The sequence below is a fragment of the Rutidosis leptorrhynchoides genome, chromosome 8, assembly GCF_046630445.1.
Source record: "Rutidosis leptorrhynchoides isolate AG116_Rl617_1_P2 chromosome 8, CSIRO_AGI_Rlap_v1, whole genome shotgun sequence".
Lineage (NCBI taxonomy): Eukaryota > Viridiplantae > Streptophyta > Magnoliopsida > Asterales > Asteraceae > Rutidosis > Rutidosis leptorrhynchoides.
In genome coordinates, this window is record NC_092340.1 from 80,930,888 (window position 1) to 80,956,500 (window position 25,613).

The 25,613-nt window shown below is 35.1% G+C and overlaps 3 protein-coding genes, 2 non-coding genes and 1 pseudogene across 5 annotated transcripts; all 6 read right to left on the reverse strand.

The window, feature by feature from the left end:
- Positions 1-3,124: 3,124 nt before the first annotated feature.
- On the reverse strand, positions 3,125-3,205 carry TRNAL-AAG (transfer RNA leucine (anticodon AAG)). The gene has a single exon. It is a non-coding gene; the product is annotated as a tRNA-Leu (tRNA).
- A 446-nt stretch (positions 3,206-3,651) lies between these two features.
- Positions 3,652-4,726, reverse strand: LOC139862649 (ribonucleoside-diphosphate reductase small chain-like). Its single transcript, XM_071851271.1, has one exon. It carries the CDS (start codon positions 4,724-4,726, stop codon positions 3,737-3,739), a length of 990 nt encoding a protein of 329 aa, XP_071707372.1. The 3' UTR covers positions 3,652-3,736.
- Positions 4,727-5,769: 1,043 nt separating this feature from the next.
- On the reverse strand, positions 5,770-8,858 carry LOC139862098 (uncharacterized; annotated as a pseudogene).
- A 4,061-nt stretch (positions 8,859-12,919) lies between these two features.
- TRNAL-AAG (transfer RNA leucine (anticodon AAG)) lies at positions 12,920-13,000 on the reverse strand. The gene has a single exon. It is a non-coding gene; the product is annotated as a tRNA-Leu (tRNA).
- A 446-nt stretch (positions 13,001-13,446) lies between these two features.
- On the reverse strand, positions 13,447-14,521 carry LOC139862646 (ribonucleoside-diphosphate reductase small chain-like). Its single transcript, XM_071851266.1, has one exon. The coding sequence runs from the start codon at positions 14,519-14,521 to the stop codon at positions 13,532-13,534; it is 990 nt and encodes a 329-aa protein (XP_071707367.1). The 3' UTR covers positions 13,447-13,531.
- A 1,050-nt stretch (positions 14,522-15,571) lies between these two features.
- On the reverse strand, positions 15,572-18,669 carry LOC139862099 (uncharacterized). The gene is made up of 9 exons (XM_071850648.1): positions 18,299-18,669; positions 17,631-17,746; positions 17,226-17,279; positions 17,112-17,136; positions 16,901-17,023; positions 16,654-16,820; positions 16,495-16,564; positions 15,964-16,062; positions 15,572-15,859 (listed from the first exon to the last, which is right to left on the reverse strand). Exons 1-9 carry the CDS (start codon positions 18,512-18,514, stop codon positions 15,800-15,802), a joined length of 930 nt encoding a protein of 309 aa, XP_071706749.1. The 5' UTR covers positions 18,515-18,669; the 3' UTR covers positions 15,572-15,799.
- Between the last annotated feature and the right edge of the window lie 6,944 nt (positions 18,670-25,613).

Consider the following 25,613-nt stretch of genomic DNA (forward strand, 5'->3'; position numbering starts at 1 on the left):
CACAACCCAATATGGTTAACCATAACGCTATGGTGCTACCGGCTCGTGGTTCACACCATACGTATTTGAGTCATACTCTTTTATAGTGCTACCGGCTCGTGGTTCACACTTCGACGCTACCGGCTCATCCACAAACAAATACGCTATAAACATGAACGCATAATTATTCCACTCACAATATTAACCCCTCGCCATTGGGGTTATATAATCCACATCACCCGCCCATGTGATAACGTACACACAAAGTGTGCACCTCGTCAAAGGTGGTCAACCAAAATGCACAACCGTGCCAATTGGACCTATACACAAGTCCATCAATCCACCTATATGTGAAGTGAGCTCTATGACCGAGAACCACTTCACCCGACCCGCACCCATCCTACACATACACATGCACATAGGATATTAACACTCACCTTGAAGTCTTGAAGAATGCTTCCAAGTAATCTGCAACTCGTCAATGGAAAGTACCTATTCCATTATCACAAATTCAACAACACACTTAGATTGGATTTACAAACCAACCCAATTTGACACTTAGTGCAAATTCAACCCAAATGCACTTCCAAGTACAAACCGCGCCCAAAATTAACCAATAATCACTAACACAAGTGAAAATGGTCGTAATACGCCAATTAAACCCGATCATAGGTGTTAAACACCTATCTTGCCCAAAAAGACACTTAAACCCTAATTTGACCCATAAGAAATCAATATCACGCTATTAGGTTTACCTACTAAACTTTAGGTAGTAATGATGTTCATAACATCATTCGATTCATATATATAAAACTATCTTATTCGAAGGTTTAAACTCGTAATCACTAGAACATAGTTTAGTTAATTCTAAACTTATTCGCAAACAAAAGTTAATCCTTCTAACTTGACTTTTAAAATCAACTAAACACATATTCTATATCTATATGATATGCTAACTTAATGATTTAAAATCTGAAAACACGATGAACACCATAAAATCGGATATACGCCGTCGTAGTGAAACTGGAGGCTGTTTTGGTTTGGATAATTAAAAACTATGATAAACTTTGATTTAAAAGTTGTTCTTCTGGAAAAATGATTTTTCATATGAACATGAAACTATATCCAAAAATCTTGTTTGAACTCAAAGTGAAAGAATGTTTTTCAAAATGGTCATCAAGATGTCGTTCTTTCGACGGAAATGACTACCTCTTTAGTAATTGACATGTAACTTAAATTTCTGACTATAAACCTATACTTTTTCTGTTTGTATTCTTAAATTAGAGTTCAATATGAAACCATAGCAATTTGATTCACTCAAAACGGATTTAAAATGAAGAAGTTATGGGTAAAACAAGATTGGATATTTTTGATCTTTTTAGCTACGGGAAATGTTTAACAAATCTATACAAATCATATCCTAGCTAACTTATATTATATTATACATGTATTCTAATATATTATGTAATCTTGGGATACCATAGACATGTATGCAAATGTTTTGACATATCATATCTACCCATGTATATATATTATTTGGAACAACCATAGACACTCTATATGCAGTAATGTTGGAGTTAGCTATACAGAGTTGAGGTTGATTCCAAAAATATATATACTTTGAGTTGTGATCTAGCCTGAGACGTGTATACACTGGGTCGTGGATTGATTCAAGATAATATATATCGATTTATTTCTGCACATCTAACTGTGGACAACTAGTTGTAGGTTACTAACGAGGACAGCTGACTTAATACACTCATATCTTTAAAACATAATAAAAATGGTTGTAATTATATTTTGATCATACTTTGATATATATGTACATATTTGTATAGGTTCATGAATCGATCCGTGGCCAAGTCTTATTTCCGAGGAAGGAAATATCTGTGAAAGTGAGTTATAGTCCCACTTTTAAAATCTAATATTTTTGGGATGAGAATACATGCAGGTTTTATAAATGATTTACAAAATAGACACAAGTACGTGAAACTACATTCTATGGTTGAATTATCGAAATTGAATATGCCTTTTTTTATTAAGTCTGGTAATCTAAGAATTAGGGAACAGACACCCTAATTGACGCGAATCCTAAAGATAGATCTATTGGGTCTAACAAACCCCATCCAAAGTACCGGATGCTTTAGTACTTCGAAATTTATATCATATCCGAAAGGTGTCCCGGAATGATGGGGATATTCTTATATATGCATCTTGTTAATGTCGGTTACCAGGTGTTCACCATATGAATGATTTTTATCTCTATGTATGGGATGTGTATTGAAATATGAAATCTTGTGGTCTATTGTTACGATTTGATATATATAGGTTAAACCTATAACTCACCAACATTTTTGTTGACGTTTAAAGCATGTTTATTCTCAGGTGAATACTAAGAGCTTCCGCTGTTGCATACTAAAATAAGGACAAGATTTGGAGTCCATGTTTGTATGATATTGTGTAAAAACTGCATTCAAGAAACATATGTCGATGTAATATATTTCTATTGTAAATCATTATGTAATGATCGTGTGTAAACAGTATATTTTAGATTATCATTATTTGATAATCTACGTAATGCTTTTAAAACCTTTATTGATAAAATAAAGGTTATGGTTGTTTTAAAAATGAATGCAGTCTTTGAAAAACGTCTCATATAGAGGTCAAAACCTCGCAACGAAATCAATTAATATGGAACGTTTATAATCTATATGAACGGGACATTTCAGCAGCAACGCGCGGTCGAATTTTTCTCTAGTTTATATCAAAACAATTTAAAAATTAATAAAAAAAAAAAGGTACAAGTACACAAATAAGTTCGGCCCCCCAATCGTAAACTTCAAGTTCCGCTACCGATTCCGCCATTCGACCACTAACGTTAATATCTATACGTAATTCGATAACTATGAAGTAATAGCGGAAGATAAAACAATGTAATGGGAAGAAATTGCTAACAATTCGACCACTAACGTTAATATCTATACGTAATTCGATAACTATGAAGTAATAGCGGAAGATAAAACAATGTAATGGGAAGAAATTGCTAACAATAGATATGAAGACAAAAAAGGGTTATGTGATTTTGTATTGTTTACATTATAATAATATGAAAATAAACGTTCATAAATTTAAAAGAAACATGGAATGTCGAGAGTGGGATTTGAACCCACGCCCTTTCGGACCAGAACCTTAATCTGGCGCCTTAGACCAACTCGGCGATCTCGACTTTATGTTACTGTATCTGAAATAAACGACTAATAAATATCAAAACAACCCCTCTTTATTTTATTACTTGTTTTATTTTTTAGTACCAAAACAGCAACTTTTAAAAATTTAAATAAGATATGATTTGTAACCTATCCTTTTTCTTTCAAACCGTTTCATTGAATGTTTTCTCACCACCAGACTTCAATTTCAATTATTCGTAGTATAAATTTTGCTACTCATAAAACACCATATCACTAAATCTTTCTATTTTTGAAAGACCATTAAGACAAAAAAAATAAAGGCAACAACTATATAAAAGACCATTATCATCAAAAAGATAAAGACAACAATTATATAAAGACAGTTCAAAATATACACTAATATAATCGAACAATCCTTTCATATTATAAATCTAACACAAATACAAAACTACATAGTAACTAAGACTCTAACCTAAGCAGCATAACGGATAAATTTAGTAATGAGTAAACTTATTAATTAATAAAACAAACAAAACAAATATTATTCATAACTAAAACCATCTTGATATTCAGAAATCATCATCCATTTTGAACACATGATCATCACCATTTCCATTCAAATTCGACATCACAGATGCTTTCTGATACTCCCCAACTCGCTTCTCGAAAAAATTCGTCTTCCCCTGTAACGAAATCAATTCCATCCAATCAAATGGATTTTGAACATTAAACATCTTCGAATACCCTAACGAATTCAACAATCTATCAGCCACAAATTCAATATATCTACTCATCAATCCATCATTCATCCCAACTAATCCACACGGCAACGCATCACACACGAATTCCCTTTCGATCTCAACCGCATCAGAAACAATCCCTTTAACTCTTTCTTCGCTTATTTTCGACTTCAATAAACTGTACAACAAACACGCGAAATCGCAATGTAAACCTTCATCTCGCGAGATTAGTTCGTTCGAGAACGTGAGTCCAGGCATTAAACCGCGCTTTTTTAGCCAAAATATCGCGCAGAAGCTTCCAGAAAAGAATATTCCTTCAACACACGCGAATGCGATAATTCGTTCCGCAAACGTCTCGGATCCATCGATCCATCTAAGCGCCCAATTCGCCTTTTTCTGAATACAAGGAATTGTTTCGATAGCGCGAAATAGTCGATTCTTTTCATTCGAGTCTTTGATGTACGATTCGAGAAGGAGACTATACATTTCGGAGTGGATGTTTTCAATAGCGATTTGAAATCCGTAAAACGCGCGAGCTTCAGCGACTTGCACCTCTTTCATGAATCGACCAGCGAGGTTTTCGAGAACGATTCCGTCTGAAGCTGCGAAGAACGCGAGAACGTGAGTGATGAAGTGTCGTTCGCCATCGGTTAGGGACTCCCATTGACGCTGATCTTGTGATAAATCGACTTCTTCTGCGGTCCAAAACGAGGCTTCGGCTTTTTTGTACATCTCCCAAATTTGGGGGTATTGGATTGGGAACATGCAGAATCGATCGGGGTTAGGGGCGAGAAGTGGCTCTTCTGGAATTGAAGGCATTTTGGGCTGGAATTGTAGGAATTGGAGTGAATTTGGGAATTAGGGTTAGGGTTTGATGAAAATTGGGGATGGTGTGAAGGTGTTTATAATGGTGGCGAGTTTGAATATGAAGCGGGTGATTTTAAATTTTGGTGGAGAATAATGCGGGAAAGTGGATAGACAAACACGCTTTAGTAAAAAGGGCGGGAGTTCAATTTTTTGAAGGCTGGATTAAAGAGATGCTCAAATTTTAAATTCAAAAAAATGTTTTTGTATTTAGTGTGACAGTTGAGAAACGGTTAACTTGTCATCACGGGTGTTTTGCTTTCAAATTTAATTTCCTGGAGACGAAATACACCTGTTTAAATGAAATATAAGATTTGACCATTGAACAATCATCTCAAAATACTCTACTAGCCGTTTTCTTATTTTAGAGGTAAGACCTCAAAAAGTGTAGTAAGAATTGGACTTGAATTTTCTTAGAAAATCCTCAAACACCTAACCGTTAAACCATACTCTACTACTTCGTAGTTGATTCCCGTGATAGCTTGAACATAAAAAACTTCAATCATTTTGCACGTATAGATTTTACCTAAACCATGGTGATGAAAGTATAGTTGATTAGTGGAGCTCTATACTTTAACTATTTTATGAGTTTTTGGTTGGAGAATCGTGCGGGAAAGAAGTTAGAACACGACACGGTCAACGGAAATTTAAAAAGGTTGTGCCTTAGTTTGCCCTTCTCTATTGATTTTGTATTTTTTTTTTGTATGGAATATGAGTTTCCTTAAATTGTTTATTCCATTTATTAGTCGGAACCGGAAACCGTGATTTTTCCTATGTAACCTTATTTAGGTAGGTCCGTTGTCTTAGGTTTGGTTGATTGTATCGGTCGGGCTCGATATAGATAGTTCGCTTTCGTATCGTTTAACTTTTTATGTACGAGCTCTGGTTCATTTCTCTCTTGTATCTCTCGTTTCATGTCGTTTTCTCTTTGAGAACGTCTCGGTTTCCATATGAATTTTCATATTTTTAGCCGAAAAAAACCACAATATAGATGCATAATCAATTTCGTGCTCGCTCTAAGGTTAGTTAAAATGATTGGACAACAAGAATATCGTTTAGTGAGTAGAGAAACTGAATATACAATCCCTAATCAACCCTCAACAAAAAAGCAATTTTTTTGCTGCCAACAAAAAGGGTTGTGTCAATGCATGGCGGTATGTCTAAACTTTTGCACTTTACAATTATCCACATGGAGTTCCAACTATGCAGTAAAAGATACCGAATCTCTAGTCTTTTTCTTCAGCAGCAACATCCTCTTTTTCAGCCATCCATGGTTGTTTAGGACCCTAAACCAAATAACATACAGGTTTTAAAACTGTACATTTTTCCATTCAGTTTTTAATGCTTCGATACTATACTATAGTATGTTGATTAGCATTGAAACAAGTACCTTTCCTTGACGAATAATCGTTGGGGGTACATGAGTCATGTCCACTACAGTAGATGGGTTAGCCATTCTTATACCAGCATCGACCACAAAGTTAAGACCCTGTAATAATATATAGTCAACTAAACGTGACAATTTCTAGACAATTACTTGTATATTGGTCTATTCAAAATATTATTATCTACAATGCAGTTAAATAAAGAATTACTAGAGAAAAGGCAATGGGTCAAAACCAGCTAAAACGTGCCTCAATGCATACAGCCTCCTAATGTTTATTTATCAACATATTTTATTACTAATAGAAGGCTTTTTTCAATGGAAAAAATGTTTGTGAGTCCAAGTATTTTCACTAGTAATTTTACCAAGAATCCAGAATCCAACCCACCCGACCCGCCCATTTTACCACCCGTTCAGGCATATAACGGATTGCACAAAAAACAACTACTTATGACCTTTCAACTAAATGGTTATAAAATATAAATGGTTATGGTCCAGTTTTTTTTTTTTTAACTGTCATCAGGAACATGCAAATGTACCTCTGGTCCATATGTATCAGCTATTAGAACTGGGTCGATCATCCATTGATTTTGCTCTGGAGTCCTCACACTATAAGAAGAAAATGTGAATATAAACATTGACAATGTGATTTTAAATGACCATAAAAACTTTTAAAATTGTTGATTTAACAAGGTTACCTTGTAGAAATTAAAGGTGCGCCCATCTTTTCCAATACTGCTTGACATACAACATCATCTGGTATGCGGACACCTAAATTTTTCCTTGATGCGTATTTAGATGTAGTAGTTCCATATTTTATACACTGTTTTGGTAGTGCTTTGCTTGCAGTTAAAATAAAAGTGTACTGTTACATTAAGAATATGTTAAAAAAACACAAGTTTAAAAAAAAAAAAATACAGGATGATGATAGCAAAAATATGCTTACTGGTCCAGGCAGGCAATGTTTAACAGCTCGAAAATAGTCCGAATAGCCATCACTGTTTCCACGAGGGAACCCAGTAGTAAATGTATCTATGTCATGAAGGGAACGACATAAAATACTGAAGGGCTGCAAAATTAGTATGATTGCATTTAGAAAAAATAAAACCAAATTGAACACCATAGCATATAAAATTAATGATATAACACATGCTTACCTTCGAAGGTTCCACTTCCTTTAGTCTGCATAGAAAAAGGAAAGAAGGGTAACTATAAAGAATCAAAAGACTTAACCTTTTTCAAGTAATGAGTGGAAGTGCAAAAACATCTACCTTCGAAGACGTTCAATAGCATCATGGTTAGTCATATCGCAAACCATAGCATACCTAGCATGAGCACACAAAAAAGAATGATTTTATAATGAAAAATGTCAAAAAGAACATAAAACCACAGTCTTTTGCATTACATATTACTAGACTTGTACCTGCAGAATGTGGCAGCAAAATGAAAAGAGAGAATTTGTGTAGGAGTGTGTGTTTGTTTATATAGTAAGAGGTGTTTGGTTATACTTATTACTAGCCACAAGATACATATTTCATATGCCAGTATCAATAAGGAGCTCACAAACACTACAATTGAATGTATGCAGGTTTTTTAACAAACACTAATTATTATGTACACAAACTAACGAAAGACACACAAGAGTGGTACTCATACAGGTGACCCGAATAACTTACACAGTATCAGTTGGAATAACCCCAACAGCTCCATTTTTAAGAAGTTCCACAACCGAATCGAGTTTCCACGTGTCTGCTCCTTCTGGATCAACCTCAATGTAGAACAACCCATCCTCCTGCCAATTTTTATAAAAAGGGTAAATATTATGTAGAAATTCCAGTTTCGAATACAAGTACACAACATCAAAATTTAACACCATTCGTATTGTTCATTTGTTCTCTTATACAATCAAGGAAATAGTTTGAACTTCAAGTACCTTACTTCATTGCATCCAATTTTTTTATCCCCAAATCTATCCTTACCTTATTTGAGCTTATGAGCTTTTTTTTTTTTTTTTTTTTGAAAGGCAATATTATTATTAAGATAACACAAGTACAAGCCTCTACCTTTTTGGGTAGAGAACCACCACACAAAGATTATGTCTGTAATCGCAACAGAACACCTAACAAAGTGACTCAAAACAACATAACCTCACAGTGGCTAATTACATACGGGCTTATGAGCTTATTAACTAAAGCTTATTGGCTTTTTAATATTTTAAGTGAACTGGTAAAATAAGCTAATCAAAATACGCCTTCATTAATGAGCAATAATCATCTATATCTAGTCTAATAAAGCTAATTAAAAAATGAAGAGAGAAGCCATAATAATTAGTATGATATACCTTAGGAAGACGAGGTGCAGCGTATTTGAGGCGTTTAGGGCTTTTGTTAACAGCGGCTGATACTTTGAATAAACGTGGTATAATTTTAGGTTTTGATGGTGATGGTGATTGTTTTACGAACACATTTGGGGAAGTAAAAGGAATAAGAGGCCGCCGGAGAGAAACCGATGATGAAGCTGCGGTGGCGCAACTGCACGGTTTCATTTGCAAAGCCATAGCATTAGCGAGTGGTTTTCTTTGTACGGACGGAAGAATAAAGCGTTTATGAGAAGCCAACTTCAAATACTTGACGAGGGGGTTTAGGTAGACATTTTGAATAGAAATGAATCCACCACCCCAAAGGCATATCCGAGTATCCGATACCAAAGCGGGTCACTGTGGTGTTCGTTTTCATTTCTTTTTAGACTTTTTCCTATTTTACTCCATATATTATACACCGTAGTGCCTATGCGTTGCACGGGGACTCATCCGAAACATTATCTAGTATTTTACAAATGTATATGAAATAACGATATTATACGGTCATTTTTGTAAGTACTGTTGTCGATTGAATTTCTAAAGTATAAAGAATACTCATCACCAAAATATTTAACATATTTTTGCATACAGTTCTTCATAACACAAGGTTAATGTAACAACCCAACCCGTTAACCAACCAATAACGCAGAAAAAAAAATATTTTGCTGGTACAGCACATGGCGCGGCGCGCCATATGTCCGCGCGGCGCGCCAAAGTGGCCTGTCCAAAAAGTCATGAAATGCGAAAATGTTTGACCACTTCCCGACGTATTTAGACAAAACGCTTTTAACCATACATTAATATATGTAGAACTAACACGTTCCATTAATAAAATTAGTTTTACGAAGACCGGGCCCACATTGACCGTTTTACGACTTTCGTACGAAAATACAAGTTTTCAACCACATGATTTGTAATACAAAATAAAGGTCGAGCATGGCGATTGGGGATACGCTACCCAATCCTAATCAATCCAAAAGCAAGCCTTCTAAAGCAACTACGCGAGTCCACTAGTCCCGGCTTACCCGAGCCTCCGCATCCATGCAATCTATAAAAAAGTCAACAACGAGAGGGTAAGCTAACGCTTAGTGAATGATAACATACTACATACATATATATGTATAAAATGGACACGCCACACAAATATCAAATACCTCATACGAACTTGTAACACAATTAGTATATCAACATACTCGTAAATACTAACAAGTCGTACACCATCCCAAAACCACATTAGCATGTACTCATCACAATATATATATATATAACATGCTATACAATCACAACCCAATATGGTTAACCATAACGCTATGGTGCTACCGGCTCGTGGTTCACACCATACGTATTTGAGTCATACTCTTTTATAGTGCTACCGGCTCGTGGTTCACACTTCGACGCTACCGGCTCATCCACAAACAAATACGCTATAAACATGAACGCATAATTATTCCACTCACAATATTAACCCCTCGCCATTGGGGTTATATAATCCACATCACCCGCCCATGTGATAACGTACACACAAAGTGTGCACCTCGTCAAAGGTGGTCAACCAAAATGCACAACCGTGCCAATTGGACCTATACACAAGTCCATCAATCCACCTATATGTGAAGTGAGCTCTATGACCGAGAACCACTTCACCCGACCCGCACCCATCCTACACATACACATGCACATAGGATATTAACACTCACCTTGAAGTCTTGAAGAATGCTTCCAAGTAATCTGCAACTCGTCAATGGAAAGTACCTATTCCATTATCACAAATTCAACAACACACTTAGATTGGATTTACAAACCAACCCAATTTGACACTTAGTGCAAATTCAACCCAAATGCACTTCCAAGTACAAACCGCGCCCAAAATTAACCAATAATCACTAACACAAGTGAAAATGGTCGTAATACGCCAATTAAACCCGATCATAGGTGTTAAACACCTATCTTGCCCAAAAAGACACTTAAACCCTAATTTGACCCATAAGAAATCAATATCACGCTATTAGGTTTACCTACTAAACTTTAGGTAGTAATGATGTTCATAACATCATTCGATTCATATATATAAAACTATCTTATTCGAAGGTTTAAACTCGTAATCACTAGAACATAGTTTAGTTAATTCTAAACTTATTCGCAAACAAAAGTTAATCCTTCTAACTTGACTTTTAAAATCAACTAAACACATATTCTATATCTATATGATATGCTAACTTAATGATTTAAAATCTGAAAACACGATGAACACCATAAAATCGGATATACGCCGTCGTAGTGAAACTGGAGGCTGTTTTGGTTTGGATAATTAAAAACTATGATAAACTTTGATTTAAAAGTTGTTCTTCTGGAAAAATGATTTTTCATATGAACATGAAACTATATCCAAAAATCTTGTTTGAACTCAAAGTGAAAGAATGTTTTTCAAAATGGTCATCAAGATGTCGTTCTTTCGACGGAAATGACTACCTCTTTAGTAATTGACATGTAACTTAAATTTCTGACTATAAACCTATACTTTTTCTGTTTGTATTCTTAAATTAGAGTTCAATATGAAACCATAGCAATTTGATTCACTCAAAACGGATTTAAAATGAAGAAGTTATGGGTAAAACAAGATTGGATATTTTTGATCTTTTTAGCTACGGGAAATGTTTAACAAATCTATACAAATCATATCCTAGCTAACTTATATTATATTATACATGTATTCTAATATATTATGTAATCTTGGGATACCATAGACATGTATGCAAATGTTTTGACATATCATATCTACCCATGTATATATATTATTTGGAACAACCATAGACACTCTATATGCAGTAATGTTGGAGTTAGCTATACAGAGTTGAGGTTGATTCCAAAAATATATATACTTTGAGTTGTGATCTAGCCTGAGACGTGTATACACTGGGTCGTGGATTGATTCAAGATAATATATATCGATTTATTTCTGCACATCTAACTGTGGACAACTAGTTGTAGGTTACTAACGAGGACAGCTGACTTAATACACTCATATCTTTAAAACATAATAAAAATGGTTGTAATTATATTTTGATCATACTTTGATATATATGTACATATTTGTATAGGTTCATGAATCGATCCGTGGCCAAGTCTTATTTCCGAGAAAGGAAATATCTGTGAAAGTGAGTTATAGTCCCACTTTTAAAATCTAATATTTTTGGGATGAGAATACATGCAGGTTTTATAAATGATTTACAAAATAGACACAAGTACGTGAAACTACATTCTATGGTTGAATTATCGAAATTGAATATGCCTTTTTTTATTAAGTCTGGTAATCTAAGAATTAGGGAACAGACACCCTAATTGACGCGAATCCTAAAGATAGATCTATTGGGTCTAACAAACCCCATCCAAAGTACCGGATGCTTTAGTACTTCGAAATTTATATCATATCCGAAAGGTGTCCCGGAATGATGGGGATATTCTTATATATGCATCTTGTTAATGTCGGTTACCAGGTGTTCACCATATGAATGATTTTTATCTCTATGTATGGGATGTGTATTGAAATATGAAATCTTGTGGTCTATTGTTACGATTTGATATATATAGGTTAAACCTATAACTCACCAACATTTTTGTTGACGTTTAAAGCATGTTTATTCTCAGGTGAATACTAAGAGCTTCCGCTGTTGCATACTAAAATAAGGACAAGATTTGGAGTCCATGTTTGTATGATATTGTGTAAAAACTGCATTCAAGAAACATATGTCGATGTAATATATTTCTATTGTAAATCATTATGTAATGATCGTGTGTAAACAGTATATTTTAGATTATCATTATTTGATAATCTACGTAATGCTTTTAAAACCTTTATTGATAAAATAAAGGTTATGGTTGTTTTAAAAATGAATGCAGTCTTTGAAAAACGTCTCATATAGAGGTCAAAACCTCGCAACGAAATCAATTAATATGGAACGTTTATAATCTATATGAACGGGACATTTCAGCAGCAACGCGCGGTCGAATTTTTCTCTAGTTTATATCAAAACAATTTAAAAATTAATAAAAAAAAAAAGGTACAAGTACACAAATAAGTTCGGCCCCCCAATCGTAAACTTCAAGTTCCGCTACCGATTCCGCCATTCGACCACTAACGTTAATATCTATACGTAATTCGATAACTATGAAGTAATAGCGGAAGATAAAACAATGTAATGGGAAGAAATTGCTAACAATTCGACCACTAACGTTAATATCTATACGTAATTCGATAACTATGAAGTAATAGCGGAAGATAAAACAATGTAATGGGAAGAAATTGCTAACAATAGATATGAAGACAAAAAAGGGTTATGTGATTTTGTATTGTTTACATTATAATAATATGAAAATAAACGTTCATAAATTTAAAAGAAACATGGAATGTCGAGAGTGGGATTTGAACCCACGCCCTTTCGGACCAGAACCTTAATCTGGCGCCTTAGACCAACTCGGCCATCTCGACTTTATGTTACTGTATCTGAAATAAACGACTAATAAATATCAAAACAACCCCTCTTTATTTTATTACTTGTTTTATTTTTTAGTACCAAAACAGCAACTTTTAAAAATTTAAATAAGATATGATTTGTAACCTATCCTTTTTCTTTCAAACCGTTTCATTGAATGTTTTCTCACCACCAGACTTCAATTTCAATTATTCGTAGTATAAATTTTGCTACTCATAAAACACCATATCACTAAATCTTTCTATTTTTGAAAGACCATTAAGACAAAAAAAATAAAGGCAACAACTATATAAAAGACCATTATCATCAAAAAGATAAAGACAACAATTATATAAAGACAGTTCAAAATATACACTAATATAATCGAACAATCCTTTCATATTATAAATCTAACACAAATACAAAACTACATAGTAACTAAGACTCTAACCTAAGCAGCATAACGGATAAATTTAGTAATGAGTAAACTTATTAATTAATAAAACAAACAAAACAAATATTATTCATAACTAAAACCATCTTGATATTCAGAAATCATCATCCATTTTGAACACATGATCATCACCATTTCCATTCAAATTCGACATCACAGATGCTTTCTGATACTCCCCAACTCGCTTCTCGAAAAAATTCGTCTTCCCCTGTAACGAAATCAATTCCATCCAATCAAATGGATTTTGAACATTAAACATCTTCGAATACCCTAACGAATTCAACAATCTATCAGCCACAAATTCAATATATCTACTCATCAATCCATCATTCATCCCAACTAATCCACACGGCAACGCATCACACACGAATTCCCTTTCGATCTCAACCGCATCAGAAACAATCCCTTTAACTCTTTCTTCGCTTATTTTCGACTTCAATAAACTGTACAACAAACACGCGAAATCGCAATGTAAACCTTCATCTCGCGAGATTAGTTCGTTCGAGAACGTGAGTCCAGGCATTAAACCGCGCTTTTTTAGCCAAAATATCGCGCAGAAGCTTCCAGAAAAGAATATTCCTTCAACACACGCGAATGCGATAATTCGTTCCGCAAACGTCTCGGATCCATCGATCCATCTAAGCGCCCAATTCGCCTTTTTCTGAATACAAGGAATTGTTTCGATAGCGCGAAATAGTCGATTCTTTTCATTCGAGTCTTTGATGTACGATTCGAGAAGGAGACTATACATTTCGGAGTGGATGTTTTCAATAGCGATTTGAAATCCGTAAAACGCGCGAGCTTCAGCGACTTGCACCTCTTTCATGAATCGACCAGCGAGGTTTTCGAGAACGATTCCGTCTGAAGCTGCGAAGAACGCGAGAACGTGAGTGATGAAGTGTCGTTCGCCATCGGTTAGGGACTCCCATTGACGCTGATCTTGTGATAAATCGACTTCTTCTGCGGTCCAAAACGAGGCTTCGGCTTTTTTGTACATCTCCCAAATTTGGGGGTATTGGATTGGGAACATGCAGAATCGATCGGGGTTAGGGGCGAGAAGTGGCTCTTCTGGAATTGAAGGCATTTTGGGCTGGAATTGTAGGAATTGGAGTGAATTTGGGAATTAGGGTTAGGGTTTGATGAAAATTGGGGATGGTGTGAAGGTGTTTATAATGGTGGCGAGTTTGAATATGAAGCGGGTGATTTTAAATTTTGGTGGAGAATAATGCGGGAAAGTGGATAGACAAACACGCTTTAGTAAAAAGGGCGGGAGTTCAATTTTTTGAAGGCTGGATTAAAGAGATGCTCAAATTTTAAATTCAAAAAAATGTTTTTGTATTTAGTGTGACAGTTGAGAAACGGTTAACTTGTCATCACGGGTGTTTTGCTTTCAAATTTAATTTCCTGGAGACGAAATACACCTGTTTAAATGAAATATAAGATTTGACCATTGAACAATCATCTCAAAATACTCTACTAGCCGTTTTCTTATTTTAGAGGTAAGACCTCAAAAAGTGTAGTAAGAATTGGACTTGAATTTTCTTAGAAAATCCTCAAACACCTAACCGTTAAACCATACTCTACTACTTCGTAGTTAAGTCCCGTGATAGCTTGAACATAAAAAACTTCAATCATTTTGCACGTATAGATTTTACCTAAACCATGGTGATGAAAGTATAGTTGATTAGTGGAGCTCTATACTTTAACTATTTTATGAGTTTTTGGTTGAAGAATCGTGCGGGAAAGAAGTTAGAACACGACACGGTCAACGGAAATTTAAAAAGGTTGTGCCTTAGTTTGCCCTTCTCTATTGATTTTGTATTTTTTTTTTTTTTTTTGTATGGAATACGAGTTTCCTTAATTTGTTTATTCCAATTATTAGTCGGAACCGCAAACCGTGATTTTTCCTATGTAACCTTATTTAGGTAGGTCCGTTGTCTTAGGTTTGGTTGATTGTATCGGTCGGGCTCGATATAGATAGTTCGCTTTCGTATCGTTTAACTTTTTATGTACGAGCTCTGGTTCATTTCTCTCTTGTATCTCTCGTTTCATGTCGTTTTCTCTTTGAGAACGTCTCGGTTTCCATATGAATTTTCATATTTTTAGCCGAAAAAAACCACAATATAGATGCATAATCAATTTCGTGCTCGCTCTAAGGTTAGTTAAAAAGATTGGACAACAAGAATATCGTTTAGTGAGTAGAGAAACTGAATATACAATCCCTAATCAACCCTCAACAAAAAAGCAATTTTTTTGCTGCCAACAAAAAGGGTTGTGTCAATGCATGGCGGTATGTCTAAACTTTTGCACTTTACAATTATCCACATGGAGTTCCAACTATGCAGTAAAATATACCGAATCTCTAGTCTTTTTCTTCAGCAGCAACATCCTCTTTTTCAGCCATCCATGGTTGTTTAGGACCCTAAACCAAATAACATACAGGTTTTAAAACTGTACATTTTTCCATTCAGTTTTTAATGCTTCGATACTATACTATAGTATGTTGATTAGCATTGAAACAAGTACCTTTCCTTGACGAATAATCGTTGGGGGTACATGAGTCATGTCCACTACAGTAGATGGGTTAGCCATTCTTATACCAGCATCGACCACAAAGTTAAGACCCTGTAATAATATATAGTCAACTAAACGTGACAATTTCTAGACAATTACTTGTATATTGGTCTATTCAAAATATTATTATCTACAATGCAGTTAAATAAAGAATTACTAGAGAAAAGGCAATGGGTCAAAACCAGCTAAAACGTGCCTCAATGCATACAGCCTCCTAATGTTTATTTATCAACATATTTTATTACTAATAGAAGGCTTTTTTCAATGGAAAAAATGTTTGTGAGTCCAAGTATTTTCACTAGTAATTTTACCAAGAATCCAGAATCCAACCCACCCGACCCGCCCATTTTACCACCCGTTCAGGCATATAACGGATTGCACAAAAAACAACAACTTATGACCTTTCAACTAAATGGTTATAAAATATAAATGGTTATGGTCCAGTTTTTTTTTTTAACTGTCATCAGGAACATGCAAATGTACCTCTGGTCCATATGTATCAGCTATTAGAACTGGGTCGATCATCCATTGATTTTGCTCTGGAGTCCTCACACTATAAGAAGAAAATGTGAATATAAACATTGACAATGTGATTTTAAATGACCATAAAAACTTTTAAAATTGTTGATTTAACAAGGTTACCTTGTAGAAATTAAAGGTGCGCCCATCTTTTCCAATACTGCTTGACATACAACATCATCTGGTATGCGGACACCTAAATTTTTCCTTGATGCGTATTTAGATGTAGTAGTTCCATATTTTATACACTGTTTTGGTAGTGCTTTGCTTGCAGTTAAAATAAAAGTGTACTGTTACATTAAGAATATGTTAAAAAAACACAAGTTTAAAAAAAAAAAATACAGGATGATGATAGCAAAAATATGCTTACTGGTCCAGGCAGGCAATGTTTAACAGCTCGAAAATAGTCCGAATAGCCATCACTGTTTCCACGAGGGAACCCAGTAGTAAATGTATCTATGTCATGAAGGGAACGACATAAAATACTGAAGGGCTGCAAAATTAGTATGATTGCATTTAGAAAAAATAAAACCAAATTGAACACCATAGCATATAAAATTAATGATATAACACATGCTTACCTTCGAAGGTTCCACTTCCTTTAGTCTGCATAGAAAAAGGAAAGAAGGGTAACTATAAAGAATCAAAAGACTTAACCTTTTTCAAGTAATGTGTGGGAGTGCAAAAACATCTACCTTCGAAGACGTTCAATAGCATCATGGTTAGTCATATCGCAAACCATAGCATACCTAGCATGAGCACACAAAAAAGAATGATTTTATAATGAAAAATGTCAAAAAGAACATAAAACCAGAGTCTTTTGCATTACATATTACTAGACTTGTACCTGCAGAATGTGGCAGCAAAATGAAAAGAGAAAATTTGTGTAGGAGTGTGTGTTTGTTTATATAGTAAGAGGTGTTTGGTTATACTTATTACTAGCCACAAGATACATATTTCATATGCCAGTATCAATAAGGAGCTCACAAACACTACAATTGAATGTATGCAGGTTTTTTAACAAACACTAATTATTATGTACACAAACTAACGAAAGACACACAAGAGTGGTACTCATACAGGTGACCCGAATAACTTACACAGTATCAGTTGGAATAACCCCAACAGCTCCATTTTTAAGAAGTTCCACAACCGAATCGAGTTTCCATGTGTCTGCTCCTTCGGGATCAACCTCGATGTAGAACAACCCATCCTCCTGCCAATTTTTATAAAAAGGGTAAATATTATGTAGAAATTCCAGTTTCGAATACAAGTACACAACATCAAAATTTAACACCATTCGTATTGTTCATTTGTTCTCTTATACAATCAAGGAAATAGTTTGAACTTCAAGTACCTTACTTCATTGCATCCAATTTTTTTATCCCCAAATCTATCCTTACCTTATTTGAGCTTATGAGCTTTTTTTTTTTTTTTTTTTTTTTGAAAGGCAATATTATTATTAAGATAACACAAGTACAAGCCTCTACCTTTATGGGTAGAGAACCACCACACAAAGATTATGTCTGTAATTGCAACAGAACACCTAACAAAGTGACTCAAAACAACATACCCTCACAGTGGCTAATTACATACGGGCTTATGAGCTTATTAACTAAAGCTTATTGGCTTTTTAATATTTTAAGTGAACTGGTAAAATAAGCTAATCAAAATACGCCTTCATTAATGAGCAATAATCATCTATATCTAGTCTAATAAAGCTAATTAAAAAATGAAGAGAGAAGCCATAATAATTAGTATGATATACCTTAGGAAGACGAGGTGCAGCGTATTTGAGGCGTTTAGGGCTTTTTTTAACAACGGCTGATACTTTGAATAAACGTGGTATAATTTTAGGTTTTGATGGTGATGGTGATTGTTTTACGAACACATTTGGGGAAGTAAAAGGAATAAGAGGCCGCCGGAGAGAAACCGATGATGAAGCTGCGGTGGCGCAACTGTACGGTTTCATTTGCAAAGCCATAGCATTAGCGAGTGGTTTTCTTTGTACGGACGGAAGAATAAAGCGTTTATGAGAAGCCAACTTCAAATACTTGACGAGGGGGTTTAGGTAGACATTTTGAATAGAAATGAATCCACCACCCCAAAGGCATATCCGAGTATCCGATACCAAAGCGGGTCACTGTGGTGTTCGTTTTCATTTCTTTTTAGACTTTTTCCTATTTTACTCCATATATTATACACCGTAGTGCCTATGCGTTGCACGGGGACTCATCCGAAACATTATCTAGTATTTTACAAATGTATATGAAATAACGATATTATACGGTCATTTTTGTAAGTACTGTTGTCGATTGAATTTCTAAAGTATAAAGAATACTCATCACCAAAATGTTTAACATATTTTTGCATACAGTTCTTCATAACACAAGGTTAAGTTATTGATTATTGTAAACATGAAATAGATAAAAAGCATTTCTTTATAGCGGTAATTGAATAAACATTTTATGTCAGGCATTAGCTGATTCTCTTTTCGAAAACGGGTGAACCCATAAGACACACAGAGGTTTGGTTTTTTCTTCGACTTCTCTTGTTTCAACCTCCATTTGTACTTTCGTTTATCCAAATTGAAGCATGAAAATCATTTACCACTACATAAACTAGGGAGTAACATCAATTCGTTTGTGATACACACTATTAAATAAAAAATTATATAACCTGGTTTTTAGGTGTTTTCACAATACAACGAATTTGAATGTACATGTACAACTTTTAGACCAACTCATCATATGCCGCTTGAAAATTCTACATACGCATAATAACAAAAAAATTCTCAAGCGACGTAATAGACAAACACCGAATGAGATTCAATTTCAATGTCTAAATAAAATGAAAGTATTTGCATACATAAGTGGTATGAACACATATGTGACTTACTGGTTGATAAACAACTTGAAGTTCAACAACGAATTGACATGTAGTTTGCAAGAATTAATTGAGAGACAAACCAAAAGTCATATTAACTTTCAGACAATGTTGTACCCAACGCATGGTTGAAACCGTATAACAGTTTAACCTAAGTGAAGCAAACAATACATAAGATTCAAACATACTAAAATGACAAAATACCGAGTTATGACAAAAATAAGAAATTAAAAATGTGATACAAAGAAATCATGGTTATAATAATCTGTGTTTTTTACTCTGAATGTATATACAACACCATATAATAGCTGTACACAATGAGGTAGTTGAAAAAAAAAACATGTGCTTCTGCTTTTACTAAATATCTTCAAGGTTAGTTCAACGAATACGATTATTTTAAATTAGATGTTTAGTGCCAACTGAAACTCACCCATTTTGATGTCCTAAATACTACTAATTTATAAGTTACCCATTTAACTCTACTGTTTTCGTATTCATTTTGCAGCATATAAAACTACACACAGCTTTGACTGTTGAGATCCTCATAGGAATATAGGTCAGATGTGAGACACTATAACATTCCGTAGAGAACAGTAGTGTGACGAATTCTTTTCACACACTCGAATTAATGAATGAATAACTACATAATGCATTGCATCAATCTATTCATATACGTTTAGCTGAGTGTAATGAGGTAGACTACATACCTTACCCTTGATAAATATATGATGTGAATCGCCACGTTTATCATTCATTACAAGTGATCATGTCAATTTTATGAACACCATCAAATTAATATGTAAAAATAGAATGGGTTTGTTCTACAAATCACTCTAATGAATATTTGCAATCTACAAACACCAAAGAAAATAGTTGATAAAGGTTTTCGTGGAGATCTATTGAAACCTCATAGGACAAAATAGTAAAAAATAAAAATAATCTCACTAATACCCGGGTTGAAACATTTATAAAAGATGCTTTTACAGCAAAGCATTCAAATTGTAGAGTGAATCGGAAAAGTCTTAAAGGTTACCATTTTCTTAGTAGGTAGCATATTCGAAAGATTTTTTATAATAGGGTCGAGTTTCGGATATTTATAAGGCAATCTAATTTCAATATATCTGATGCAATGTGGATTAAAACATTATGCAAATACAATGATGTGCTAAATCAGGTATATAAATTATTGTATGAAAAAATACCGGTTAAAAAAAGATTGTTACACACTAACGGGCAGTTTACCCGATCGTGTAGTAGTATAAATAATGGTTTAGTTCTGTGTATCGTTCCAAGGACAGTTATATTAGCCAAACTAGAATTAGAAACTATATTATGATTAACTAAGTAAATGAAACTTAAAAGTACAAGATATTATGTTTTTGTGGCTATTTAACGATTTAGCCAAATCAAAGAAGGTTAAAAAGTAAAAACAATATTTTTGGTCTTTTAAGTTTATAATGAAAACAAATGCAAAGAAAGCAAGTAAGATAGTTTGATTTGGATCAAAGAAATGAAATGTTCGTCTAGATATTTTACCCTCGGTATTGGATGTAAGTTTTGCTATTAAGGCCTGATTGAATGATTATGTGTGTAAGTTATCTAATAGGTTCACTAAGAGTTCTCTTAAATAAACACGCAAACACAATTACAAGATCAAGGGTTCCCTTTTCTCTATAGTTCTTGTGTTTGTAATCAAATAACTATGAAATATGCTAATCACCTAAATCGACCCGCCAATAGTTCTCTTTAATGAGTACTCAAACTAGAAGTACTAAGTGAGGGTTCCCTATTACCTAGACCTTTTCGTTTGTGACTAGTTGATTAGCAAGATCAAAGACTTAAATAACAATTGTCTTTGCGTTCGCTCTACACAATTCATTCCTATATCGTTTAATCGTATTGATCTAATTTACCCCCTTGGTCCGGTTTAGTAAACAATCAATCTAAGACAAGTTGATTGTAAATCAATATGATATATCAACAAGAGTTCTCTTTATCAACACATATCAATTAACTAGATACAAATGATTAAACATTAATAAGCATGGTTCTTTAATTCAAGCTTCAATCTTTCACACATAATACACACAATCAATAGGATTACATCCAATACCTCGGTTATTAATCTAGACAAACATTATAGAAACTAGCCAACAATCATTGTGACAGACAACATAATAATCAGATTATCAATGGAAATCATTGCTTTAAAACAAGAAATAACCTACAAGAACAATGAGTTCTTGGATGAAGAAGGTTTTGATCTTTGATGCCTTGATGTTGAGCCTCTTCCAAGAGCTTGGAGTTCTCCAATATTGCTCCCAAAATTCGTCTCTGTATTTTCTGGTTCGTACTCCCTAAAACTGGTCTTCAATCATGAGTTATAAAGTGGAGAAAGTAGGTCAGAAAGTCAAAAGTTCACTGAAACTTACTTCTGGACGGCGTCCTAAATGCTGGACGGCGTCCCGTTGTAAAGGGTTGGACGGCGTCCCATAGATCCGGACGGCGTCCCAGTTTAAAAGGCTGGACGGCGTCCCAAAGCTCAGGACGGCGTCCCGATGTACTGAAAGTTACTGTCTCGTTTTCTTTGTGATTTCCTTTCATTTGGACGAAGCCTAACACATTTGAAGCTTTGTTTTACCATTTTAGAGCACTAATTAGACCTTAACTTGTATCGGGATCAACCATGGTCATAAATCATCAAAACTCTTTATAAATCACTCTCCGATACAAATTTGCATATCTTGGCGTATCACTTGTAGAAATGCTTTCATTAACCTTGATTCGAGAGTATTTTATACGATATTGCGATAGATATATATAATATTATTGAGCAATATCAAAACACCCCACACTTAAACCTTGCTTGTCCTCAAGCAATTCTTTCTTTACAAAGTAAAACAATATCACACACATACTTACACAATATAGATTACAAACTTTACACAAATTACTCGAAGCACACGAAACACACACGTTCTTTTGAAACGCAACTCACGCTATATTAACACACGCTTTAAGTATAACACACACATATATTGTAATCACACTCACGCTATATACACAATGAAAACACACACACATTTTTGAGAGATTAGAGTCAAGTATCCGAAAAATTTGATCCTAGGGAAATCAGGACCTTGATGAAAACGTTTTATGGTTTTGAAAATATCATGCTAGTTTTAATACTAGGCACGTTTTCCGATTTTGTCGGATTTTCTGAATTTTGAAAAAATGAGTGCGGGTTTCCCGCTACTGGTCAAGCCAATCCCTCCCACGGTACCTAACATCATGAGATGTCGGTAAGAAAATAATGTGCTTAGGAGGATACACATTACATCCGGACATCATTGACAATTATGAGGTAATCATCTAATCCGTTAAATCAACCATAAAGATTGAGGTTCATCAGGCTTAAAAGCTGATATCTTACCTTTCCGGAGGTTATCCACTGGGAATCTAATCAATTCACTGACATTTTGTGTATCATGGTGCGCTTCCCATTTGGCCAGCAATTCTCCTTCACTAAGAAAAGCTTTGACTACCAGTTTTCCTGTTTGATGTTGAGGCCTGGTAGATTTCCAGTCGATTTTAGCAATGACTTTACAAGATTTTTCGTCACTCTACAACTGGTCTGGACTACATCTTCTGAATTGAATCAGTAAGCGTGTCATTCGGAAGACTTTACTTCCTTGAGGATGGAATAGATACATCCTATTGGTCATAAGAAGTGGTCGGACGCAACATTGTCCTTGTTAGGAGAAACAATGAGGATCGTCCTTAGGGTTTTCGATTTGGCGCGAGATCCGGTTTCCAACCACGCTATACAATCACCGCTCTCTCACGGTTTACACTCGTTTTGGTACAAGTGACCTACAAGTTAGCTTTACTAAACTAGTAGGATTTTCATTCAAATAATTGAATGATAGTGCAACTTCAAAGACTATTAATAATTTAAAACATAAATCAACATTTATTTTCTAGATTTTAAGACCACAATGTGTGTAACATGGTTTTTGGACAATTTTGTTTTTAAGGCTACCTAAAAATATAAAAAAAAAAATAAAATTTAATCATACACGCCTTAATTTTTTTTTGTAAAACTTCCCGATAAATTTCTATTCCCCACCCCACACTTGAGATCATGCAAGGCCCTCATTGCATGAAATCAGAAAAACGATTAAATTTAGAGGGCAAAGTGATAGGGTGATTGTAGAAATTTTCAATTTTTTAACCTGTAAATCGTGGAACATGTAGACGGATGCCGCTGAACTTACTGCCAGCATAAGAGCATCGTCCATTCCACGATTATCATCATACACACATCATAATATCAAATGTTGCTGAACTTAATGCCAGTCTTTGAACTTCAATCACGCTGCACAAATTAACAAACCACACATAATAATAAAAATAATGGTGTTTTCAACCACACCCATTATCAAACCACACAATTAGTCAATTATTACAAACCAAATATTGTCTAAAAACACACCACACGAATTAAATAGTCTGAAAACAGTGTACAAAATGATCAAAGGCACGCAGGCCTTAACTGGATTAGTTACCATATGGCCAAAAGTAGTTTCCCGAACCATCTCTGTACGGGCGTCCTTGCGGGTATTCCTGATCAAATCGGTTCCTAGAATCCTGCATCGCAGCGTTAGTATCATAAATCGGGTGAGGAGGAGGTGGGTGTTGAGGATCCATGTAATATTGGGGTGTCAGACGTGTCGTCCCATAGTACTGCTCGGGGTTGGAATAAAACAACTCTGAGTTATGGTTATTCCAATCAATACCATAACTCATCCATCCCTGATCGTGCACTTGAGCAATCTGTCGTTGCTCTATTCGCTGCTGACTATCCCACATTAGGTCGTTGTGTGTCCTTTGCTCACTCGGACTCAACATCATATTATTAACACTACTAACCAAATTATCCCAACTAGATTGGGACGGATGCCAAGGACCCTGATCACCAACGTTCGTTTGCGCCTCAATTTCTGCTTCCTCCTCTACCTGCTGTTCTTGCTGCACGCCACTACCACTCGCGCCACCTGCGCCACCTGCCACAAAAGGCACCAAATGCCCATTTCCATCCTTCATAAGAATTTCAGCGTTGATATAAGAAATTTTCTTTAATGGTTTCATGACGTTAGTACACTCCATCAATCGGCTGAAATCTATGTCGAAGCGACGAGCAATCCTCGTGATATAGTGGCCTCCAAGAAGCGGCTTTTCTCTCCGTGTCTCGGTAGCAATGGCCAGAAAATAGTTTCCTATCAATCCAGGAATATCAGTATAGCAACCTCATTTTATTTGATCCATTATCCATAGATCCAAAGTTTTAACCTTTTCGTTGCCTTCGACTCTTGCATTGAAAGTGCATGCAATAAGTCGATGAAGAAGTCTATCATCCCGGGATGCAATCTCATTATACCTGTGTCTGCTCGATCTGAATGGTGTAGATGCATTCGGCCCACAAATTCTTCGCCAATAAGCAATCTCATTAAAGGGATCTCGATCAACGTAATCGGAACCCCGCAAGTAATCACCCAATTGGTTGTCGGTAAGTTCCTCAAAAATCCCCAACACTCTGCACAACTCAAATTTGCTTATCCCTCTATTTTCGCCCCCTAATCGAAACCGAAGAAAATCATTCGACAAATAATCCCGAACATTATTAAACCGTACAGTTGAGTAAAATTCTTTTAACAACACCGGAAAAATTGGTTCGCGGATGCTAAAAACGTGCTCCCATGCGTAGGTAACGATCCTATCGTAGGGAATGGCTAGCAAACGGGAAACATGTTGGTGCATATTTGCCTCATCCAATGGGCCCCAAATAAAGTACCATGTTGCATTTATGGGCCTACTGTTTATCCTCTCAAATGTTTCTGCGTAATAGTTGTCGTTTTGAACCTGTGTCAACCAAACTCGAGGATCATTTAGATCCTCCTCTTCATCTTCTCCAGATGATGATGATGAATGTTGTTGCGGTGGTGGTGGTGGTGGAACCAAACCTGAGGTCCTCCCTCTCTTTGGTTGTCCTCTTCTGATAGATTGTCCCTGCAAAACATAATAACACCAAACCAAAAGAACATAGAAACTGTTGTGTTAATGTTAGCTAAAAACATAACCGAGTAGCAAGAGAACCTAATCATTCCATTCAAAGTTCATAAGTATTATGATTCATT

Excerpts from the sequence above, each read along its gene's own strand:
- LOC139862649 (XM_071851271.1), bottom strand. The coding sequence starts at position 4,726 with ATGCCTTCAATTCCAGAAGAGCCACTTCTCGCCCCTAACCCCGATCGA.
- LOC139862099 (XM_071850648.1), bottom strand. The coding sequence starts at position 18,514 with ATGGCTTTGCAAATGAAACCGTACAGTTGCGCCACCGCAGCTTCATCA. Across the intron at positions 17,280-17,630 it reads GTTATTCCAACTGATACTGT|GTATGCTATGGTTTGCGATA; the intron begins GTAAGTTATTCG and ends TGCTCATGCTAG. Across the intron at positions 17,024-17,111 it reads AGGAAGTGGAACCTTCGAAG|CCCTTCAGTATTTTATGTCG; the intron begins GTAAGCATGTGT and ends CTAATTTTGCAG.
- LOC139862646 (XM_071851266.1), bottom strand. The coding sequence starts at position 14,521 with ATGCCTTCAATTCCAGAAGAGCCACTTCTCGCCCCTAACCCCGATCGA.